Source organism: Thalassophryne amazonica, chromosome 6 (assembly GCF_902500255.1).
Source record: "Thalassophryne amazonica chromosome 6, fThaAma1.1, whole genome shotgun sequence".
Taxonomy (NCBI): Eukaryota; Metazoa; Chordata; class Actinopteri; order Batrachoidiformes; family Batrachoididae; genus Thalassophryne; species Thalassophryne amazonica.
The window spans coordinates 58,000,497-58,025,072 of record NC_047108.1 but is presented as its reverse complement, the minus strand read 5'-3'; the positions used below and the strand labels follow the sequence as shown (position 1 = coordinate 58,025,072).

The following is a 24,576-nucleotide window of genomic DNA, read 5'->3' as shown; positions in this document are numbered from 1 at the left end:
CTTTCTCTTTTTGCTCTGTATGCACCACTCTGCATTTAATCATTAGTGATTGATCTCTGCTCTCTTCAACAGCATGTCTTTTTCCTGATTCTCTCCCCTCAGCCCCAATCAGTCCCAGCAGAAGACTGCCCCTCCCTGAGCCTGGTTCTGCTGGAGGTTTCTTCCTGTTAAAAGGGAGTTTTTCCTTCCCACTGTCGCCAAGTGCTTGCTCACAGGGGGTCGTTTTGACCGTTGGGGTTTTTCTGTAATTATTGTATGGCTTTTGCCTTACAATATAAAGAGCCTTGGGGCAACTGTTTGTTGTGATTTGGCGCTATATAAATAAAATTGATTTGATTTGATTTGATGTGACATACAAAGCACCAATCAAATGACAAGGGTCCACTCAGCCATCATATAAAATCAGTTGATCACTGTTTCACTTTGCGGGCCTCTATAAATCTTGTGCACCATGTTCGTATTTCTGAGTGTGTGAAATAAATTATTTGTGAAGAATAAAATAAAATTAATCATGGATCTGGTTGGTGAATGGCAGCTGAATGGTGTCCCTAGTAAATAATCATGAAGTAACTGCCTGGTCCATATCTACGGCGACGTGGAGCTGCCAGCCATATAAATATAATTTGACTCAGTAACACGTAATAACGTGAAAGGTTTCATGTTATAACGTGATATTTATTACGTTATAACGTGATATCACGTTATTTTGTGATGCACAACTATCATGTTATTTCATGATATGGTATTTTCACTTTATCGTGAAATTATCATGTTATTTCGTGATAAGAAATGATCACGTTATTCCGAGATATGAATTTATCACATTTCATAATATGAAATTATCACGTTATTTCGAATTATGAAATTATCATGTTATTTTGTGATAAACATTTAGCACGTTATTTCATATTTTAACGTTATAACGTGAAAACATCAATATGGTTTTACTTTGATACACAGCCAAGCCAGTCTACTTGCGCACTTCCCTTTCACGTCACGTCATCTATAGCGTTTGCTTGAGGATGGCTGAAAATGTGGATTCTCCACTCTCGAGATTTCTTCGAGGTCGGGGTGTTCCAGAGGACTGTCTCCTTCGAATGGAGCAAGATCATGTAAGTGTATTTTACTGTTTACGTCCTCAATTTGTAGTTTGCAATAGAACTGCTGAATATGGCTGCTAGGTGCTGTAGCGAGTGATTGGCACAGTGGCAGTGCGCAGCTCTGCTAAAATTTGGCAAGTATGTGGCCTTAAGCTCTGACACGTCTGTGTTTTTCGATTGTCATGGATAAAGACCAATATTGTTGACGGCATGCGCTCCAGTCTTAAACCGCAAGCATATGCTAATCAGAAAATGGGGTGTAACACTAGTTGCTAGCTATTTGGCTTCTCCTGTAAAGGGGAGAGTCTGCTTCTGTTTGGACTTTGGAGACTTTCCCCGGGAACTTCGGTAAAACGCTCTCTTTCAAGCCTAAAAATGGCACAACACTTCGGGCAAAGATTTGCACAGGGGAGAGATAGCTCCGACCAGCCGCCATGATAAAAATGACTCGTTTACTTCCGGAAATAGCCGAATGGTTCCGAAGACACTTGATCGCTCCGACCAGCCGCCATGATGAAAATGACTCGTTTACTTCCGGAAATACCCGAATGGTTCCGAAGACACTTGCTGCACAGCTATAGTAAAACACGCAATTTGATATGGGAAAATTACTCCAGAGTCTTACGACAAAAATGTTTAATTATTCAAAAATCACGCATTACAGTTACACTATAGGTTATGCATCAGACATAAGACATTCTACAGTTTATTTATTCAAATTAAAAAATAACTATTTGCAGTATACTTTTATTAAACTGGTTTAACAGGGCTGAGGATGGATGCATTATTAGCCCTGGCCAAACAAATCATTACTGATGACTGGTGTGAATTAAGAATAGGAAGAAGAGTTGTGAAGGCCTACCCTGACACAAACTGATGAAGGGTAGTGAAAGTTTCGTAGCCACACCAAATCGGAGTGAAATTTAGAAATGTGAGTAATAAAGAGTTTTTTACTACTCGAATAAGGTAAAATTTATGGATACTATCTTTGTTAGCTGAACATAAAATTTGGTGTGAGAGTGCATGATTTCCAAACTCAAGGAAATTGCAAAAGGCGTATCAACTGTAAAAGAAAGTATCTGGCTAACAATTTTAAGTATCTTTTACAATTTTGACTTTACATTTTAAGTACCACCAAAATATCATGAAGGTTTGAAACGGTGCCACATTACAAATGACATATTCGGTATAGTTTAACTTCACAAAAATAATTTTTAGCAAAATGTCAACTTTATGCAAAGAAAATTACCGTAAACCGGGGTTACTGTGCCTTGGCTGGCCCTAGGGAGCAACTTTGGCCACTCCAAGAAAAACCTATTGACCTAGGCCAGTGCGCTTTCTTTATAAATGATACAATGCATCATTTATAAAGAAAGTGCCCTGACCAAGGTTAATAGTTTCTTTGTTGGAGTGGCCAAAGTTGCCCCCTAGGGCCAAAGTAAGCCCGGTTTACGCTACTACAAATTTGTAAAACTAAGAAAATTACTATAAATTTGTAAAACAGGTTTTTTTAAAGTCCTCATTTAAATTCTATGCCAAGATATCATAAAATCTTAAGATAACTGATAATAATTGTAACATTGTAAAGAGGTTTGACAGTGTCCTCACATGCAGATTTCTTAAGATGCAACGTCCTTCAGCAAGCATCCTCATATAATAAACTGTAAATTACACACATGTAAATGTTCTGTATTCTGTATTTGATCGCTATGGGTTTCTGCCCAAATATATATAGTCAAGTCAGTGTTAGTGCTTTTTATATTCTATATGAATCTTTCAGCAGAGGGCTTCCGACAAGATCGTCAGTAGTCTACAGCAAGGTAAGTGCCCGGGGGTGAGAAGGGAGTGCCTGCAAACTATGCCGGAGAACGTGTAGTAATTTTCCCGTATCAAACTACGTGTTTTGCTATAGCCGTGCATCAAGTGTCTTCGGAACCATTCGGGTATTTCCGGAAGTAAACGAGTCATTTTCATCATGGCGGCTGGTCGGAGCTATCTCTCCCCTATGCAAATCTTCTTCAGGCACAACATTATCAGGGCCTCTACACATGAACTTGAGCATTATTAGTGTAAACATTGGGTGGGGGGATCCTACGTTTGTTACCGGCGTGAAGTTAGACAGCAGACAGTAGTTCATTATTCAGACAGTAATTCGCGATGAAGCAGTTCTGGTTGTATTAAGGACAAAAAATGTTTTTAAAATGGAAATAAACGTGCCCTGTTAAAATCTACCCCCCTACATCACATATTCAAAATCTACCTTCATCAATGAAGTAGAACAGACTTTTTTCAAGGTGAAGGTAGATTTTGAATATATGATACAATGGGGTTTAGGGATCAATAAAAGGAACTATTACTATTGCAATTTGTTTTTGTTGCACCTTTTTTTAGCTTGATTGACTGGGCTATTAGTGATCTGAGTTTAGTCATCTCATTTTAGGCTATATGGGCTATAGTGAGAAGTTGATTGATGAGACTTGATTGTGTTTGTCTTAATTCCTGCAAAAGGTGAATTTCAAAACACACTGAGCAACAACTGAACAATACATTCATTATTTCAGATAAAATGATTGAATTAGAATTTATTTAATTACCAAACAAATAAGTTAATTTAATTACTGTGTGCATTGTTTACTTATTATAAGCACTTAGTTCATAAAGATGGTATCATACTACGCCCCTTCGATTCCTGTGTGTGTACATGTAGTCTTGTACTTGAGTTGTAATTATTATTATTATTATGTCTTGACAGATTGATGCCACAGTCCTTGATTATATGGACGACAACACTCTGGCTGACTACATCCCAACTTATGGAGACAGGATCGCGGCAAGACGCTTCTGTTTGCAACACAGTGCCACTGCCAAAAAAAAAAAAGAATCTGCAAAGCATTCAATGCTGGAAAAACTGAAGAAAAAAATGGGCATTGCAGTGAGTGATGATGAGAACAATAACCAGGAGCCATCTACCGAAAGACCGAAAAGACATTATGCAAAGCGCAACAAATTTGCAGAAAAAAAGACAAGTGGAGTTGGGATGGATTCACGAAGGCAAACAAGTCAGAAAACGCAAAGGAGGGGGGAACCCTTGATGTACCCAAAGAATCAAAGAAGGTGGACATACTGCAGTATGCCAAAGATATTTTCTTCCCAAATGGAAAAATAAGCTAGGAAAGTTTGAAACATTTAGCCATGACATAGTAGATTACCAGGAAGAAGCTATTTTTGATGATGCTATTACAGTTGGGGAACTCTACAGCGTACTAAGAATGGGAGTGTTGAGATTCTACCTGTGCACAAAGGTTCCAAAAGATGAGGATGCTGAAGAATGTGTCAGGGGAGAATCAAAGATGAATCAACAAATACAGAATAGCATGCATGAAGAGGACGAGCAGCCTCTTCAAACTGTCGATACAGAAGCATTTCTAGATACATCTGAGGTGATGATTGGCCCTTTTCTCGGAGAACCCATGGCTGGCCAACTGGATGACACTTTGTTATATCAACCTGACCTGCAGGTCAATGAGGACACTGCCATCATATCAGTCCTATTCCCCAGTGCAAGCTCAGCACCCATCATTCCAGACACAGCAAGTGACAACTCATCCAGCATGTCTCGCTCCACAAGTGCAGCAAACATTGCTCCCGAGTCAACAGCTATAGATGATGTAGCAGGTACCTCTACAGATTCATCTGTTATGAATATAACGGTTAAACTACACAGGGTCAATCTTCTGGAAGAGATGATAGCCCAATTCAAGGATTCAGCACTTCTCAAGCACTCCCTTCGATACACTTACATTGATGAAAGAGGAGCCGACCACAGTGGTGTCTCAAGGGACGTGTATGCTGCATTTTGGACACAACTTCTGGACCACACAACTGAAGGGGAGGACATGAGAGTTCCATCTCTGTGTCCTAAATGGCAAGAGGAAGAATGGAAATCCATTGGCCGAATCCTACTCAAAGGATTTCAAGACCATGGCTATTTTCCCTGTCGCTTATCCCCTTCTTTCGCAGTTTCACTCATTTTTGGTGAGAATGAGGTCTCAGATGATGTGCTTTTTGAAAGTCTTCTTCTGTTTGTTAGTCAATCAGATAGGAAGTTAATCACTACTGCCTTAAAAGAAGATCTTTCAGAGGACGACAGGGATGAGCTAATTGATCTGCTGGACCGCTTGGATGTGACAGCCCTTCCAACACAAAACAATTTGAAAGGCATCTTTCTAAAGGTGGCACACAAACAGCTGATCCAAAAGCCAAGACACGCATGCGAGAAGATGTCCTTAATTGCTGGTGCCTCCCTGAAAGAAGTTTTCGTGAACACACAACATGTTCTGCTTATGTACGAAGACAAAAAGCCAACAACTAAAAAGCTTTTGAAATTACTAGAAGCTTCTCCTTCCACTCAAGCAGAAAACCAGAGTTTTCGTTTACTGTAACAGTACATCAGGGGATTGGATGATGTTGGTCTGAGAAGGATGCTAAGGTTCATGACAGGGTCTGATGTTGTCTGCGTTGACAAGATTGACATCATGTTTACATCTGCAGATGGACTTGCACGCCGGCCTGTAGCACACACCTGTGGCCCAGTTCTGGAACTGCCATGGACATATGCCTCCTATCCTGAACTACGCACCAAATTTGACAGCATACTGATCAGTAACACCTCGTATGAATTTAGCATTGTGTAAGTTTACTATGATATAGTTTGTTATCTCATCTGATAGTAGCAGAAGCAGAAGGATTACGGGTATGTGTGTTTGAACATCTGAACAGAAATGGTTTAAAAGTTAACAGTTCTATTGGCATTTACTGTATTTTTTTTTTTTTTTTACTCTGTAACTCGTTTTACCTGTTATAGTGACACCAGTCATAAAGTGCCTTATCGGCTTGAGAGCTGTTGTTGAACATATTTTTACACATTGGAGCAGAGCATTTTATAATCGGTCAAATTTAAACAAAGCAAGTCTGTCGTCTTATGTTCATGAGTTTTAAGGTACAGTCGGTTCAAGACATTAATTGAATTCTGAACAGAAATGGTTTAAAAGTTAACAGTTCTGTCGGCATTTACTGTATTTTTTTTTACTCTGTAACTCGTTTTACCTGTTATAGTGACACCAGTCATAAAGTGCCTTATTGGCTTGAGAGCTGTTGTTGAACATATTTTTAGACATTGGAGCAGAGCATTTTATAATCTGTCAAATTTAAACAAAGCAAGCCTGTCTTATGTTCATGAGTTTTAAAGTACAGTCGCTTCAAGACATTAATTGAATTCTTAACTGTTGATAGGTTCCCACAGAGCACAATGTGTTTAAGTCCTGTTATGTCTTCACATAGTGATTGTCTTCACCTGACAACTTGTATATAATATGTAATGCATTTTGAGCTCAGAGGGAGAGCATTGTTGCACTATAATGGTTCATCTACTGTATGTTACTAAATAGACTGACTTATATACACTTGTATGTCTCATTTTTTTCATTGATTACAGATAGACCCTAATACTATATGCTGAGAAACACAACAGCTTTTTGTGTCTAGGTTTATTTCACTTTTATGAAAACAAAAGCGAAGAGGTTGAAGGAAGCAAGCACATTAAACCTCCATGTTATGTTGATGTGCGCCCCCTTGTGTTGAGAAACATAACCACTCCTTGATTGTAACACTACCATGTTAAACAATGCCCTATTACTTATACATTTTACTGTATTTACCTGTCTAACAACACTTATTTCTTATAGGTATTCAGGTCACGAAACTGCATGCCCACTACATCGTATGGGACAGTAATGTTACTACTAGAGACATGTCGAGTATTTTAACTGCAGATTTAGGGCAGGAATTCACGAAAAAATTGATCAAGTAAAGAACAAAACAAAAACATGATCACTGTGCTTTAGATGTTCACCATTCATTATTCTTAGCACTAAAGATACAGCTATCATGGGATAATGTCCAGGTCTTTAAGGATGTATGCTCTCAGGAAAAGATACAGCTCTATAGCTTCATCAGCTGTGGTAGGTGAGTGTAAGAAGTTCTCTGCCATTATAAGGCAGCACATGTCAAACACTGTTTCATCACAAGGACATGGTCCTCTCTGTTGGCATTCTTCTTTGCAAGCCTCCACTGCTTCCTGAGGGACCTGTTTCAAGTAATCTTGTCCTCCAAATAGATGGGGCAGGGTGTACATGAGAATCGGACGTCCACTCGGAGCTATTGCATTCCTGGTCTTTCGGACGACATGGGTATTCCACAACTGTGCAACTTGCTGCAGTTCCTCCTATTAAAAAACAACATGGAAATTGTTACTTGCAGTATAATATTGACAGCTTTTTGAAAAGCCATTTGTCTATTCAACAAAGCACAATCCCCAAATCCTTACTGGTTATATAAATGTGTATTTTATATAGATAGGCCTATATTTCTCCTTTCTCTTTCTAAAGCACATTCAATGACATAGGCCAAAGCAGGCCTTCCTTTGATTGATAAATGTAACCTTGTATGTTATGCTACTTCCTGTAATAGTTAATGATGATGACAATAATGATATTATTATTATTATTATGTCAGAGAAGTTGAACATCAAATCAGCCAAACACAGCTGGATGATGGACAGGCAAGTAAACAAGCTAAGCTGCTTGTCCAAGAAGTCTCCAGAGAAAGTCTTTATCCTTAAGTTCCTGAAAACGATTCATCCAGTACTGGGCATGACGACTTCTTAAAAATGCCCACCAGCTTTCAATCCACTGATTGTGATTACTAGACCCAGCGATATAGCAGTTACTGACGATGCTGCGATTGGTACTCCAGCGTAAGAACCTCTGCATCTCGGCCATTGTGACATTTTCTGTTCCCAGATCTGCGCGAATTCTGGAAGGCGTCCCCATCCTCCTCTCAACTTCACTTATGAAATAACCAGCAATGATTTTGGGATTGCTGTTTGTTGAATAGGCATGAAGCCATTACAACGAGTCTTGAAAATCCATCAATAGCTCCATTTATGCACACACCATACGGCTTTAATTTATCGTAAGAATCAACGTGCCACATATAATTAGGCCCAGGGTTCAAGTACAAGCGTCGCATCAAGCGATGTCGTCTTCTTTCAACACCATTGGGGTCGAGAAACTTTAACAAATGTCTCACCGTACTTTGGGTGACAACATATCCAGCTTGGATGCAGTTGAGATGGTGAAACTTTTATCCGTGCAGCCTCCCGTGTCCACCCAGTTGATCAATGAGAAATGATGCAACGTCAAGAGGGTCGGATTCATTCTTTCTTCGGTACAACACCATGCTTTTCAAAATCCTTCGGAAAGTACGCATACTGACAACAATACCATCTACAGTGCTCAACAACTGTAGAATTTCACCATGCCTTAAACCAAGCTTGAAATAGAACTGAATTAAGTCATGTAGACGAGCCATGTTCCTTGACTGAACCTGGGAAGTGTTGAAGCGAATAGCCTACATATCATGAAATAACATGATAAATGCTTAACACGAAATAACGTGATCATTTCTTATCTCAGAATAATGTGATAGTTGCATATCATGAAATAACGATAGTTTATCTTGGAATAACATGATAGTTTCTTATCTTGGAATAACATGATAATTTCATATTACGAAATAACGTGATATCTCAGAATAACGTGATAGTTGCATATCTCAGAATAACGTGATAGTTGCATATCTCAGAATAACGTGATAGTTGCATATCATGAAATAACATGATAGTTTCTTATCTCAGAATAACGTGATAATTTCATATCACGAAATAATGTGATAATTTCTTGTGATAATTTCTCGTTATAACGTGAAAATACCGCATCATGAAATAACAAGTATCACGTTATAACATGAAACTTTTCACGTAATGACATGATACTGAGCCAAATATATATTAGGGCTTGGCAGCTCAGAGCTTCCGTACATATCCCTACATGTTCTGTGTCATTTATTAGGCTTCTAGGCATATGTGCCTGTGATTTTGATCAATGAATAATGAACACAGGTGGGATCAAATACACTGATTTTGTATCACAACAGAGCAAGGTGACAGATTACACTGCCTTTTAAAAGATGACGACGGCAAATCATTGCCAGACCCGACATCCAAACTCGAGTCCGGCTGGCTGGATTTAACCCTCGACCCGCTGGATGCCGTGCTGTGTGCTGCTGGATGCTGCGTTATATAAAATAATTATTTTGTAGGGGATTAATCATTTGCTTTCAGAGACTGGCTGATAAAGCCATCTCTACTCACTCAGCACAGAGGAATTTGCTCCAGCAGCTTGTCGTGTGCACTTCAGGGGGTGGAAAAAGCGTTTAGGATGATCTCAAATGTAATTATTTATCATATTTATATTGTAATGGCTTGGTAAAACAGTTGCATTTTCACTTCTTCCCATAAGCATCTGTAAAATGATGTTTGTTATGGACTTAGACAGTTGTTTGACTGATGTCATTGTAGCGGCCTGCTTGGAATAATAAAGCAAGATGCAGAGAGCTTTGACTGGTGCAGCTTTAATTTCTCTCCTCCCTTTTTTCACCAAATGACATTTGACACCGTGAAAACTATGAAATGGACACAAAAATACATAAATTTCCATAGCACCATATTTCACAAATATTGCATAGAATTATATTCACATTTTAAACTTAACAAAATAATGCATTTCACATGAAATTAACCCTTCAAACCAGAGTTACAGCTCTTGTTGAAATAAGAACAATAAATGAAATAAATCCCTCATTTTTATGAATAAATCATCATCTCCTCCTACCTCCTTCTGCTTCCAAGGGCGCTAAGTTTGAGCTCCGTTTGCTAGCAGCCTATCCTCCACACACATCTCACAGGGACAGTCCTTACATGCGACATAAACGATACAGAACACAGAGCAAACAACAATAAAATACCTTTCTTAGGTTTTAATACATAACACGATAAGTAATTAATTTGTTCACGTTTTACCAGCTTGTGCGTGACGTGAACACGTCGTTACGACAAGACAGGAGCGTAATGTCTAACGTCGGCAGCACCGGAAGTAGAAGAAGAAAACGGTGGTCTTCAAAATAAAAGCACCAAGCTGTAGCGGGTCAGAACTTCATTTGCCATAAACGAAATTAACTGCCATTTACACTCCCACCAAATCCTGCTACAATGAATGAACAAATATACAAAGGCTAAATTAATTGTACAGGATTTCTTGACCTATAACCTTTAACTATCAGAGTTATACAGTTGAACTGTACAACATCATACACAATAAAATAGCATGTACACAAACAGCCTGTTTGTTCTAATTAATTCTCAAGAAGAAGTACTAATTTTTGGACTGGCCTCAATAACTGAAGGCTTAGAGGGGGAATCTTGTTTTCTATGAGGCTTTCACTCTCCTACTTGGACTTTGACTCGACGGACCAAACCATCACTGTCCTGAACAGTCTCCACCACTCGTCCTAATTGCCAATGATTTCTAGGAAGGTTGTCATCTTTAATAATGACAATGTCACTGACTCTGATGTTGCGCTGAGGTAGGTGCCATTTCTGTCTTGTGGATATGTTGAGTAGATACTCTCTTTTCCAACGACCCCAGAATTGTTCAATGAGATACTAAACTCTCTTCCATCTCTTTGTAGCATACAAATCCTCTTTCCCAAATACTCCAGGGGAGGAAGAGCAACCTTAGATTTCATCATGATGAGGTGGTTCGGTGTTAAAGGTTCCATCACTTGAGGATCATTTATTCCATCCACTGTCAATGGGCGATTATTAACGATAGCCATGGCCTCATATAACAATGTTCTGAGAGAGGCGTCATCCAATCGACCTGGGCACTGTGCGAAGGTAGCATTTAGCATGTTTCTTATGGTTCCGATTTGCCGTTCCCAGACACCACCTGCATGGCTAGCAGAGGGGGCATTGAAGACAAATTCGCACTGCCTTTCAGTCAGGAAGATTTCCAATAGTTTGGTATCACATTGTTTAAGTGTTTCCTTAAACTCATTTTTGGCTCCAACAAAATTAGAGCCCTGGTCACAATAAAGTTGTCGGACAGCACCTCTGAGACTGATGAAGCATCTTAATGCATTGATGAATGAGTCTGTCGACAAATCTTCGAGCATCTTGATATGAACAGCTCTGGAATACAGACATGTGAAAATGATTCCATACCTTTTGTACTTTTTACGAGCTTTCTTTACAATAAATGGTCCAAAACAATCCATGCCACTATACGTGAAAGGTGCTGAGGCTTCAAGACGTTCTTTAGGGAGTTCAGCCATTCGTTGGTTCTCTGTCGGCCGTCGAAGTTTCCTACAAAGCACACAGGTGTGTATCAACTTAGCGACCAGCTTGCTTCCACCAATGACCCAGAATCCATTGGCTCTCAGCTCCATTTGTGTCTGCCTTCGACCCTGGTGGCATGTCTTAGCGTGGTAGTGAGACACTATAAGCTTAGTTACATGACTATCGTTCTGTAAGATAATTGGGTGCTTGACTTTGTGACAGAGAGATGACTGTTCTAATCTCCCACCAACACAGAGAAGTTCCTCAGACCAGATGGGATCAAGACTAAAGAGGGAACTAGATTTTGGAAGGTCCTTTCCACCTTGAAGCAGCTTTATCTCATGGGGAAAGGCTTGCTGCTGTACAATCTTGATCACTGTCTCAGCGGCCTTCTCCCGCTCCTCAACAGTCACATGTTCACTATGTTGTTTTTGTTTAGACCTCAGTCTCTTGATTCTTGCAACCACCTTTAAAAGTGTTGTCCATGAGAAAAAGTGACTCAGACGCTTGAGGATGTCATTGCAGTTATTGATTTCGGTTGCAAGTACTTGAATTGTCTTGACTTCAGGATCACCGACGAGTAAGTCTGCTGGACTGCTGGGTGTTAGATGCAATTCACGCTCCCAGAGAAATTTCGGACCTTGCACCCAGTTCATTGAGTGAATGTCTGAAACATGGAGACCTCGAGATGCGTGATCGGCCGGGTTTTCTGAGGAATCCACATAATGCCACTGATCAGGATCACTATTGCCTCTAATCAGTTGAACACGGTTTGCGACAAATATGTGGAACCTACGGGCATCAACTTGTGAATCCGTCCAGAAAAATTTGGCCCCGGAGAAGACCCAGGACACGCTGGAGGGACTACATCTCTCGGCTGGCTTGGAAACGCCTTGGGGTTCCCCCGGAGGAGCTGGAGGAGGTGTGTGTGGATCGGGAGGTCTGGGCGGCTTTGCTTGAGCTGCTGCCCCCGCGACCCGACTCCGGATAAAGCGGAAGAAAATGGATGGATGGATGGATTTTCATGTTAAGCTCACCCTTTAACATGACGCTGACTTTTGCAGAAACCACTGCTGCTGCGAGTTCCAGCCTTGGAATACTTGTGACCTCTGAGGGAGCGACCCTTGCTTTTGCCATCACGAGACTGCAATGGACTTCATCCTTGTCATTTTTGTACCTGAGGTAAGAACATGCACCATATCCTACGCAGCTGGCATCTGAAAAATGGTGTAATTCTACTCTGACAATGTTATGAAAGTCATGTGGGTGGTAACATCTTGGGATTGAGAGCTCTTTCAGCTTAAGAAGTCCATTCATCCATTCCTCCCACCGTGGCTTTATATCTTCCGGAAGTGGATCATCCCATCCGATGCCTCTGTGACAAAGCTCTTGAAGGATACGTTTTCCACTTAGGCTGAATGGAGCAATGAACCCGAGTGGATCGTAAAGAGAGGCGATGACAGACAAACAACCACGACGGGTTGAAGGCTGATCCTTCAAGCTGATGTTAAAGCTGAACATGTCATCCTTTATCAGCCACTGGATGCCGAGAGCACGTTCTGATGGCGCTGGATCAAACTCTAGAGGCTTGACGCTTACTGCTTTTTCAGATGGGTCTAAGGAAGACAATGCAGCTTCTTTATTTGAGTTGAATTTGTGGAGGCGCAGGCCTCTTCTTTTGCACAACTCTTGTGATTCAGTGATCGGTTTTTTGGCTTCATCAACTGATGGGATGCTGACTAATCCGTCATCAACATAAAAATTTCTCTCCACAAATGCTGATGCCAGAGGATAGTTAGCTTTGTGTTGTCTTGCTAGATGCTTTAAGCCAAAATTGGCACATCGTGGAGACGAAGCAGCTCCGAATAGATGAACGGCCATCCTGTACTCCTGTGGTTCCTTCTCCAGATCTCCGCCTTTCCACCAGAGGAACTTCAGATAATTCCTGGATTCAGGAGTGATAGAAAACTGATAAAACATTCATTCAACATCACAGATAATGGCTACAGCTTCTTTTCTGAATCGACAAAGCACTCCTACCAGAGGATTGATCAGATCAGGCCCAGTTAGCAGGGTGTCGTTTAGAGAAATACCATGGAATTTGGCTGAACAGTCAAAAACGACTCTTAGCTTATTTGTTTTTTTGGGGTGGTAGATATCGTGATGTGGAAGGTATCACTGTCACTCTCTCAGAGGTTGCAGGGGCAGGCTCTGCATCACCCTTGTTAATGGTTTCCTCCATGAATGTTTTGTACTGCTCGTAGTATTGTTTGTTGGCCTTTAATTTTTTCTTAAGACACTGTAGGCGAACTGTGGCTAGCCTCTTGTTGTTTGGTAAGCTGGGTGGACTGTTGCCTTTGAAAGGGAGAGGCATTTCATAATGCCCGTCCTCCTTCTGTGTGATGTGGTCACTGAGGAACGGAATGAAATGAACATCATCTTGTGAGACATATTTATCCTCATAAGTTCTCTCAATGAAGTCTGATTCCAAAGTCTTCAGAACATCTGTTGCTGATGGAACTGGCAGTTCTCTTACTGTTAGCCGATGCACAAAGCTTTGACTTCCTTGCCTGTCTAGGTGGGGGTTTCACGAGCCTATTATACTCCATCCTAGTTCTGATCTCTCTGCGAACGGTTGATTTTTGTCACCTAAGATAACTTCAAGAGGAGCGAGCGCTGAAGGACAGTCATATCCTATTAGGAGTCCTACATCACAGTCCTGAAGGGGTGGCAACTTGTCTGCCAAGTTTCTGAGATGAGGCCACAGTAATGCTGTTTCTTTTGTTGGAATGTAAGACTTATCCACTGGGATGAAGTCACTGTAGTTGTATACAACTCTCAGAGTCAAGTCCACGGACTTGTAGACCAGGAACACTCTTGCTCGATATGATTGTGTTGATGGCTGTCATGGTACTGAGTTTCAGCTTTACTGACTGTGCATTCACATTCAGTTTATCAAGTACATCTTCTAAGACAAATGTTGAGTCACTCGGTGTGTCTAATATTGCATACGTAAGTATTTCTCTGTGTGGCTCTTGCAGTGAAGAAACAAAGACTGGGACAATACTTGAAGTAGCAGAAGCACGTTCAACAATAGTCTCTTGACGGTTGCTTATGATCACAAATTTCCTTTGTCAACATAACACACGCATCCATTTTTTGACAACTTCTGGCGTGGTGCTACTGTTACACAGAATAGGTTCATACTGCAGTTTTACAGCATTGTACTTTGCTTGAATATCTTCCTGTAACTTATTGAGGTCTCCTAATGAGCAGAGGGTTTTTAATCTTATCCTAGTTTCCCTTGCTACTAGCTAGTCATAGGCCTTGTTGAATATTTTCTCACGTTTTTTTGGAGTCTTGGTTATGCATTTCTTGGCCTTTCTCTGTTAGCTTCCTCTCACATGAGCTAGACCTGAATGATGTGTCTGTGGGATTGTCCGTTTCTTCTGGTGGGAGTGACATCTTGTTTGTTTGTGCGACTGTTTCAAGTCTGACGTGGCTTTGATTGTCCTATGCCTGAATTCACACCTATGAGCTGTAGCTATCTTTTACCACAGAGTAATATCTATAATCAAGCATTCACAGATTATGGACATTCAAAGGGATTCTTAGCATGAAACAGTAACAAGTGTCGTAAATGAGTGTTGCTGGTATTAATAGCAAAGAGCTTCACTCCTTTTTAACCCTTTCATAAACAGAAATATCATGAATTATTATCCCTAAACACATTCCATTTGTCCTGAAATATTCATCACCTCAGCACTGTTATATCTTAGAAATCAACTCACAAACTATTTTTGACCTCGAAACGATATAAGGCATTTCAGTTATGCTTTAAGCTTGTGCGTGCGTATGTAAATCGTCCTCTTTGCTCCTTGGCACTCAAAGTCCCTTTAGCGTCCGTAGTTGTACCTTCAGTGTGCCGTCCTTTTTGATTTTGCCTGTGCAGGATATCAATGTTAGCAGAATCAGCTGGCTGGTATCCATTTGGTAGCTGGATCTCAGATGAGGTGGCATCAGCTTCTCTGCAGGGATGGCAGGTCTGTTGTAGCCAAAAGGAGTTTTCACTGTAGCGGCCCACTTGGAATAATAAAGCAAGATGCAGAGAGCTTCGACTGGTGCAGCTTTAATTTCTCTCCTCCTTTTTCACCACTGACATTTGACACCGTGAAAACTATGAAATGGACACAAAAATACATAAATTTCCATAGCACCATATTTCACAAATACTGCATAGAATTATATTCACATTTTAAACTTAACACCAGTCTCTTTTAATAAACTGAAATAATGCATTTCACATGAAATTAACCCTTCAAACCAGAGTTACAGCTCTTGTTGAAATAAGAACATAAATGAAATAAATCCCTCATTTTTATGAATAAATCATCATCTCCTACCTCCTGCTTCCAAGGGCGCTACATTTGAGCTCCGTTTGCTAGCAGCCTATCCTCCACACACATCTCACAGGGACAGTCCTTACATGCGACATAAACGATACAGAACACAGAGCAAACAATAAAATACCTTTCTTAGGTTTTAATACATAACACGATAAGTAATTAATTTGTTCACATGTTTTACCAGCTTGTGCGTGACGTGAACACGTCGTTACGACAAGACAGGAGCGTAATGTCTAACGTCGGCAGCACCGGAAGTAGAAGAAGAAAACGGTGGTCTTCAAAATAAAAGCACCAAGCTGTAGCGTGTCAGAACTTCATTTGCCATAAACGAAATGAACTGCCATTTACAGTCATTGACTGACCAAGCATCCGTTTATGTTTTTATAGCCCGACAACCAGCCCGGCTATGAATTGGTCCAGATACTGGTGTCCATTTTGGAATGAGATTTCCCACTCCTAAACAACCAATAGGAGAGCATCGCTTCGCCCCATCAAAGAGAGGCTAATGTCAGCGTCTCAGCCGCCATCCAATCACAGGCTAGGAGAGACAGGCCAGTATCTGGCACAATTCAGGGCTGGTTGTCGGGCTAGCGTTTTTACACCTCTCGACCTTTGAAGCAACCTGGTTGTGCATGCGCATTCCCAGAGTGTGAAAAGGCTTATTTGTGTCGAGGAGCTTGTGCCACCATTTGAAAGATTGTTTCAGTTACCTGTTGCGTGACATATTTAACTATTAAATTCATTTTAAAAGGCTGATCTATGTGCTTTATGTGTCAAAAATGACAGCCATGTGATTACCTGTAGAGGTTTGACAAAACAATGGAACTCAAGTGAAAAGCAAATACAACATGCATTTATATAATCTTGTTTTTGGTTTTGTAGTAAATAAAATGATTGCCAGTCACATAACGTGTGGTACTTGTATGTTTGGGCTCAAACATTAAAATGACTGATTGGTCCTTTAAATCTTAACCATGAGCTAAAATGCGTTTTGATCTGCTTGAGGGGGATGGATTCAAAATCTGGCAACTCATATCCCAGCTGTCATGCATGCTGTGTGTCATTGAATAGAACTTCTCTTTAACACAGTTGTGCTATTACATAATTCACCACTAAACACCAATAAAAACAAAGCATGGGCTCAGGCGAGAGTACGACGAGAAAAGTATCTTTTGGTGTTGACGATGAGGACAGAGTCAGGATCCTTCGTGGAGTCAAGGTAATGCTAAGTTAGCTAGCATGTGTTGAACACTGACATTAAAGGACTGCTTGCAAGTTATACCTTTAACTAATGAATTGGGTGTTAGCATGTCGCTGCACAGAAACAACAGTAGCCACAGATAATAATATTTTTCGTCACTCTTCAACAACGGTGCGAAGGGTGCAACAGTATGCAGGAGTTCTCTTCAACCTTGTCTGTGCCAGCCAGATTTAAGTGTTAAAAGTCTTGAGTAAAGGTTTGCCTTATATATCAAAAAATAATACACGTGGCCCGTAACGAAAAGCTTTTTTTAGTCACTCCATAGTTGTCTTGTAAATTCGGCTTTGATATAGCAGCATTTAATTTATTGAAAATGTTAACATTTCACTTGTAGAGCTTAGCTTCAGCTAACCGTGAAGCCACTTGTCTTACATCTCCATGAAGAAAATGCAGTTGTAACGTCGCGGCTTGTAACGCGAATAAAGTACTGACCCACCCATGTCCTAAATGTAACAGCATTTTTTTTATGTTGTGCGATATGTGAGCTTTAAAATGCCAAATTTTGACTAGAGTTTGGTATACCGCTCTGCCCCTTAACTGTGTTGCCTTCCATGTCTGTTGGAATTTTCCCTTCACAAGACATGACTAACCAATGAAATTTTAACTAATACAACTTGTGAGAACACTATGGAATGTTTGCGTTGTACCCCAGTTGTACACCCAGTGAAGCATTTGTACTTATGTCAAATAATATAATGCTTTGTCTGCTTGTATTTAAAAATAAGAACTTTATTAATCCTGGAGGAAATTGTTTGATTATTTGATGATTTTAGTGATTGCTTGATGTCATTTTGAATTTTTAAAATGACCACTTTGGAAAAAAGTGTTTTTTGTTTTATATATCTACTTTGTGTTATTATTCCAGCAGTGACGTGACACCCTACCCCAATAGCCTTAATAGCCCAAGTAACCAAAATTTTACAGCGATACATGAACTCAAAGAACAACTGAAACAGGAAATCTTAGTTAAAAAAACAAAACAAAAAAAGTCCTCTGTAAGAGAATTGAACCCCTGTCTACTGCATGACGGGTGGGGCTACTTACATTATACTAACGAGCAATTACTAACACACACTGGGTCACTCAACATCAATTACAGTGGCTGCCATAAGAATAGCCCCCAAGATTTAGAGGTGCCGCTGCCGTAACTGTAACCACTGCGTTATTTGTAGTTTACATATATGAATTTCTACCTAATAAATCCATACCTCACCCCTCTTGATATGTTACTTATTATGGCATCAAATCAAGATAAAATCCAGGGTTACTTGGCAAGTATTTTTTTTTAATTATGCTTTTAATCTCAAAATGTCTAGAGAAAAATCCCACTACTTTTAAAGCCTGTACGAGTGGATGGAAGTAAACACTTTCTCAAATCACTAAATACCCCTCGGAGCTTGGTTCAATCAATTATTTGTATTTAATAAGTTGAGTCATTTTTAAAATAAATGTATGTTTTGTTCCCTTAACATTGCAGGGTGAACGTTGCTGTCTCTTTCCCAACAGTGATTCTATGAGCAAAAAGGAGTGACACAAAAACAAATCTCTGTGTGATGTTGGCACAGCAACATAGTGAAATATTTCGAAAACATGAAATGAATGTGCACAGAAGGTCAGAATTTAATATTAAATTCTAAAAAGTGCCTGTAGCCACAGAAACTTGTTTATTTCCACTCTATTGAATTTTCTGAATATGTAATTTATAAATTTCCAACAGCCATGGAAGGCACCAGCTGCACATGGTAAATTGAAGCAGTGAGCCCAAGGTTTAGTCTCATTATTACACTGTAATATTAATCAAATTATTCAGTCCAACCAAGTACAGGATACAATTTTGTGATATTTCCAAGCACTGTCATATTTGTATAAAAGTCTTCATAATCGTTAACATCACAGCTTTATTGGTAATGTTTTAGTTTTTGCTCCACTTGTCTGAGCATTCAGATCTCCCGCATCACAGAAATAATGAATGAGTCAGTAAGTGGTGCTGTTATTATAGATTTTTGGTTGGACTGTGGTTAAGCACTTCCTTAGACATCAGTTTACCGCTGCAATAATAAAAACAGAAAAACGATTTGGATTTTCAGTGAAACTGAATTTTGGCTATATTGTCAATAACTGACCCACCCTTTGTTTTCTTTAAGTTACGGTAGTGTTTTTCCATCTCTCTAGCTCTCGGAGGATGTTCTTCAGAGGATGAGAGGAGTAGCCAACATTGCTCCAGAAGGCAAATCGTCATCAACTCTAACAGACCCAAAGAAACACCAAGGTATCATACATATGCAGTGTTTACTTCATATAGCCAATAAATAAATACTTGTGGCTGTCTTATTGCTTGTGGTGAGCTGTAGTTCTGTTTAGATGACAGTAGGTTATATTTTAATGTGTTGTAACTATTGCAAGTGGCACATTCTCAGGGCTGTGAACTCAGCAGATCCAAGGAATTCCACAGATTTCATCTTGGGGAGGAGGGGGAGGGGTGTTAGTGATTTACTCTGTAATCATGACCGTCACTGAGTTTTTAAAATGCCTATCGCAAAGCCTTCTTTTTTTATGACATCGTGCAAGTTTTATAACTCCGCGGACACTGATGTGTATCTGTTATTCACATCAGTATCCGTGGAACTCAAAGCATGGCTGTTCTGACAGTTGTCCTAAAGCGGAAATGGCTGGTTGATATGGCGACGCTGTGTGCCTGGCTGCTCCAAGACGCTGTTATTAAGTTAAAAAGTAGCAAGTGGATGTCACACACCTTTAGAGCTATTAAAAGAAGAATTTTTGCAGCATGTCTGTGTCACGGAGAGACGTCGGCCTGAGGGAAGATGGCGAGAAAGATGGTGTGAAAACATTTAATAGGGACAAGAATCTGTGGAATTGGTGATGCATTGAATTTAACGTCTTCATGAACTCATCTCACAGATAAAACAAACAGGAACAGCGAACTGCATCTTGTTCCCTCAGGAAACACTATTAAAAAAAATTTTGTCCCTGGAAAATGAACATTGTGCTGTTCAAACAGGATTTCAGACACGTTTATGTGACTTTTTTTTTTTTTACAACCCCAATTCCAATAAAGTTGGAACATTGTGTAACATTTAAATACAAACAGAATACAATGAATTGCAAATCGTATTTAACCTATATTTAATTGAATACACCACAAAGACAAGATATTTAATGTTCAAACTGATAAACTGTTTTTATACAAATATTTGCTCATTTTGAAATGGATGCCTGCAACTCGTTTCAGAAAAGCTGGGACAGTGGTATGTTTATCACTGTGTTACATCACCTTTTCTTCTAACAACACTCAATAAGCATTTGGGAACTGAGGACACTAATTGTTGAAGCTTTGTAGATGGAATTCTTTCCCATTCTTGCTTGATGTACGACTTCAGTTGTTCAGCAGTCCGGGGTCTCCGTTGTCATATTTTGCGCGTCACAATGCACCGCACATTTTCAATGGGCGACAAGTCTGGACTGCAGGCAGGCCAGTCTAGTACCTGCACTCTTTTGCTATGAAGCCACACTGTTGTAACACGTGCAGAATGTGGCTTTTGTTTTTGCCAGATTGTAAATGGAAATTCTCATGAATATTTACAAATTTGTTATTTTTTATAGAGACCAGACATCAAGGTAGAAATTATGAATAGTTTGGTTTCCACCAAAAATACAAAAGTATGGTAATTGTGCTGTACATTATAACATACGTTTCATAGAAAACTGAAGCTGATGCATTGGGAATGGAAAATACATTACAACATTGTTTTCACATTAACAGAACCAGCTCACTGTCTTTAAGGCAACCATGAATTGACAACCTTGCTTTACATTAGACTATTGCTAATAAACATATTTGGTGGTAGAGGTCACAAGGTCAAGTGCCTCACAAGTAATACAAGTATGTATAAACATTATCAAGAGATCGATCAAACTTAATGCCAGATCTACAAATGTAAATCACATCTGAAGTACACCGGAGTTACCCATACACCACCAATCAACTTGTTTTTTCTAACATTGTACTTCTAGTTTGAATGGCTATAAAAGCCCCTAGCAATATCCCAGACTTTGCACAACAAAGTTGCCAGGTAATGCATATAGCACTGCAGTGTGGAGTTCACCTTTAACATAGTCTGGTATCCTAGTCATATTCTTCCTCTGACACCTCTTCATCAGAAGATGCATTTTGCATCAACATTTCATCATCTTCATTATCATCCTCATTGTCGACATCGTCATCAGACTCCACATCTTGCAGTGACGAGGCATGTGGCATTTGGGGTCATTCAAACCATACAATCCCTAACCTGTTTTTTTCATCTATCTTCCAACCATGACAAACAGGTCATGGTTGGAAGATGGTTGGACCTAGGTCATGCCTAGGTTCCTCCTTTCAAAAAATACCCATTAAACAACCTGTCATTCTACGCAATTAAATGGCCCCTTGCTGAAATAAGCAGGGACGTCCCTGAAAAAGACGTTGCTTGGATGGCAGCATATGTTGCTCCAAAACCTCGATGTACCTTTCAGCATTGATGGTGCCATCACAGATGTGTAAGTTGCCCATGCCATGGGCACTAACACACCCCCATACCATCACAGATGCTGGCTTTTGAACTTGGTGCTGGTAACAGTCTGGATGGTCTTTTTCCTCTTTTGTGTGGAGGACACAACGTCCACGATTTCCAAAAACAGTTTGAAATGTGGACTCATCAGACCACAGCACACTTTTCCACTTTGCGTCTGTCCATTTCATATGAACTTGGGCCCAGAGAAGGTGACGGAGGTGTCCTCAGTTCCCAAACGCTTATTGAGTGTTGTTAGAAGGAAAGGTGATGTAACACAGTGGTAAACATACCACTGTCTGAGCTTGTTTTGAAACGTGTTGCAGGTATCCATTTCAAAATGAGCAAATATTTGCACATCATCAATAAGTTTTATCAGTTTGAACATTAAATATGTTGTCTTTGTGCTGTATTCAGTTGAATATAGGTTGAAGAGGATTTGCAAATCATTGTATTCTGTTTTTATTTACATTTTACACAATGTCCCAACTTCATTGGAATTGGGGTTGTAAATTAATCGCGACTTTCTTTCATTGAAAAAATACATTGTGGCTTTGGATGGATTTACAAGAAATTAGAGGAATGTAGGTGACGTTGTATTAGGGCTGAAATGATTAGTGAAGTAACTCAGATAATTTGATTACAAAAAATGTTTGAGGTAAATTCTGTGCCTCGAAGCTTCGTTTGTGTGTGGCGCTGTATCATCCCCAGAAAAAAAACAGAAGACGACTTGGACATGCCCATAAGCCATGTAAATGCTAATCAAATTAGCGCCTAAAGGTACCCCTTTCCAATGTGACACACAGAGTAAAATTAAGTCTTTTAAGAGAAAGAGGGTCCACGCTGGTCATCTGAAATAGACTGCGCATTTAAAGCAAAGCTCTGTGTTTGTCCATTTAAAAAAAAAAAAACACATGGTCCGCTGGACGTGGGGACTGACTATTGAGTGGGCAGCCTCCTGCTCTCTTTCTGTCAGCCCAGTGTGAGAGGCAGGGCGAGTCACAACTCTGCCTCCGGCTACACTGACAGTTTCTGAAAGATCCTCTCAGCAAAAGTCGAATCTTTCGTCTGTGTTTTGCTGACTCACACTAAGTGTTTCACTTTTTAATTTTCGCTTTTTTGGGCAACACACAACACTTTACAAACACGTAACTTAAATTAAATAATAATAATTAAAAAAAAGACTGCGAGGCTTGCATGTTCAGCCTCTAGTTGAAATGCTTCTGCTGAATTGCAGAGAAGGGGGGGGGGGGGGGGGGGGGGACACAGGGACCCAGTCCACCAACCAGAAAAAAAGGTTAAATTTTACAAGGTGGGGGGAAAAAAACAAAACAGAAACCACATCCCATTGCCATTTCAGCAAAATGTCAAGATTTTGGTGCAGCTATATTTGTGTCCAAACAGAGCTTTTTGCATGGGAGCGCTCAGGTTGTGCAGATATTTGCTTTAATATTTATCTCTCTTTTTTGATCCTGCACGCCTTTTTTACACATCTTGGATGTGCGTGTCTCTCCTGATTCACTGTTTTGGCACAGAGACATTGTGCCATTGCTTAGGCAGCAGGGCCCTGGACTATTCATGTTGTTTAAAAACGCAGAACTACTTTTTATCCGATTACTCGGTTAATTGCGAGAATAATCTATAGAATACTCGATTACTAAAATAATTGATAGCTGCAGCTCTACTTTTTATTAATCTAGACTTTCTTTTATTGGAAAAAAGGCATTGTGGCTTTGAATGGATCTACAGGAATTCACACAAGAATATATGTGACTTTTTTACTATAAGGTATGTTATTGATATTTTACCATGATTTTCAAAATATTCTACAAGCTTTAGCTGTGGTTTTTGAAATGCTTTAACAGTCTTTTCAGTCTTAATGAATTTCATGTAGTTTAATTGTTCTGAGTTTATGCATAATTTGGTTTACAGTTAAAAAGAAAATCATTCCAGGTCCTACTTCCATGTCATATTCTGTAATTTCAACATTATCATTGACAGTTCAAATTAAAGGTTGAATTTGAATATGCACTTCTTTTGCGATTTTTTTTTTTTTTTTTTTTTTTTTTTTTTTAATTCCCCTTTCAGGAGATGCTGAAAATGTATCATTAGATACAAAATTCTTCTGGGGCCCCGTGGGCCCGAGATCCCGGCTCCTGGGGGGCGCAGCCCCAAAGGCCCCCCTGCAAATTTTCCTCAGATTTCACAGTTTTCATTTCACATCCCTGCATTCTGGAGTTGTGCTGAGAAGAAAATAATGTGAAGCCTAATAAACACACATTAACATGCAGTTTTATGCAAATGTTTTTGGAGGCATATGATTACTGGGATGATATCTTAAGAACGGCAAATGGATTTTCTGACCTCTGACATCAAGGTCAGAGGTCACGGTCCTGAATTTGACTGTTTCAAAACCCCAAGTAGCATTTTCTTTACATGCCTGATACTTTGTGCTCTCCGAACACTTGTTCTAGTTTATTTTGAACTGCATTCACGTTTGCCGTATGCAGCAGGTGGGTCCTTTGTTTTCAAAGAGGGCGTGATGTAAAGTTCACTGCTGGCTTTGAGTGTGGTATTCACATACCATGATGGTATGTGCCATCAAAAATAAAAAATTTTCCACTTGCCACACCAGCAAGGATAAACATGTTGTTTAGCTTTTCATGATGGGGAAAGATGGACAGCAACAGATCAGATGTTTGAGTGCAGAGACAAGTGGCTTTATATTCAGTTCAATTTATGTATACAGTGCCACATCGCAATACAAGTTTCCCCAAGGCTCTTCACATAGGTAAGCGTTATATTAGATAAACAGGGAAAACAAACATGTTTCATAGTGAAATTAAGCTGGAGCATCAAAGCTGTTTACTTTTTACGCAGCTCTCAGAGCCCAAGCTTTATGTGTTCATGTAACGGGCAAAATGCTGTTGTGTCTTTCAATGAA

At 39.8% G+C, this 24,576-nt stretch overlaps 2 protein-coding genes across 4 annotated transcripts in view; one reads left to right on the top strand and one right to left on the bottom strand.

The window, feature by feature from the left end:
• Positions 1-6,685: 6,685 nt before the first annotated feature.
• Positions 6,686-15,903, bottom strand: LOC117512219. Of its 3 annotated transcripts, XR_004561250.1 has the most exons (3): positions 15,801-15,903; positions 9,893-15,574; positions 6,686-7,383 (listed from the first exon to the last, which is right to left on the bottom strand). XR_004561250.1 is itself a non-coding variant. In XM_034172201.1 (2 exons), exon 2 carries the CDS (start codon positions 12,051-12,053, stop codon positions 10,569-10,571), a length of 1,485 nt encoding a protein of 494 aa, XP_034028092.1. In that variant the 5' UTR covers positions 12,054-15,574; positions 15,801-15,903; the 3' UTR covers positions 9,649-10,568. The 3 variants fall into 2 exon arrangements, 2 of the variants coding, with proteins under 2 accessions (XP_034028092.1, XP_034028093.1); XM_034172201.1 differs by lacking the exon at positions 6,686-7,383 and having other exon boundaries at positions 9,649-15,574.
• A 909-nt stretch (positions 15,904-16,812) lies between these two features.
• Positions 16,813-24,576, top strand: part of chchd6a (coiled-coil-helix-coiled-coil-helix domain containing 6a) — a 315,813-nt gene continuing 308,049 nt past the window's right edge. The window contains exons 1-2 of the mRNA XM_034172200.1: positions 16,813-17,022; positions 19,237-19,333. Coding sequence (XP_034028091.1) covers positions 16,939-17,022; positions 19,237-19,333 — 181 coding nt within the window. The 5' untranslated portion in view covers positions 16,813-16,938. The remainder of the gene's footprint in view (positions 17,023-19,236; positions 19,334-24,576) is intronic.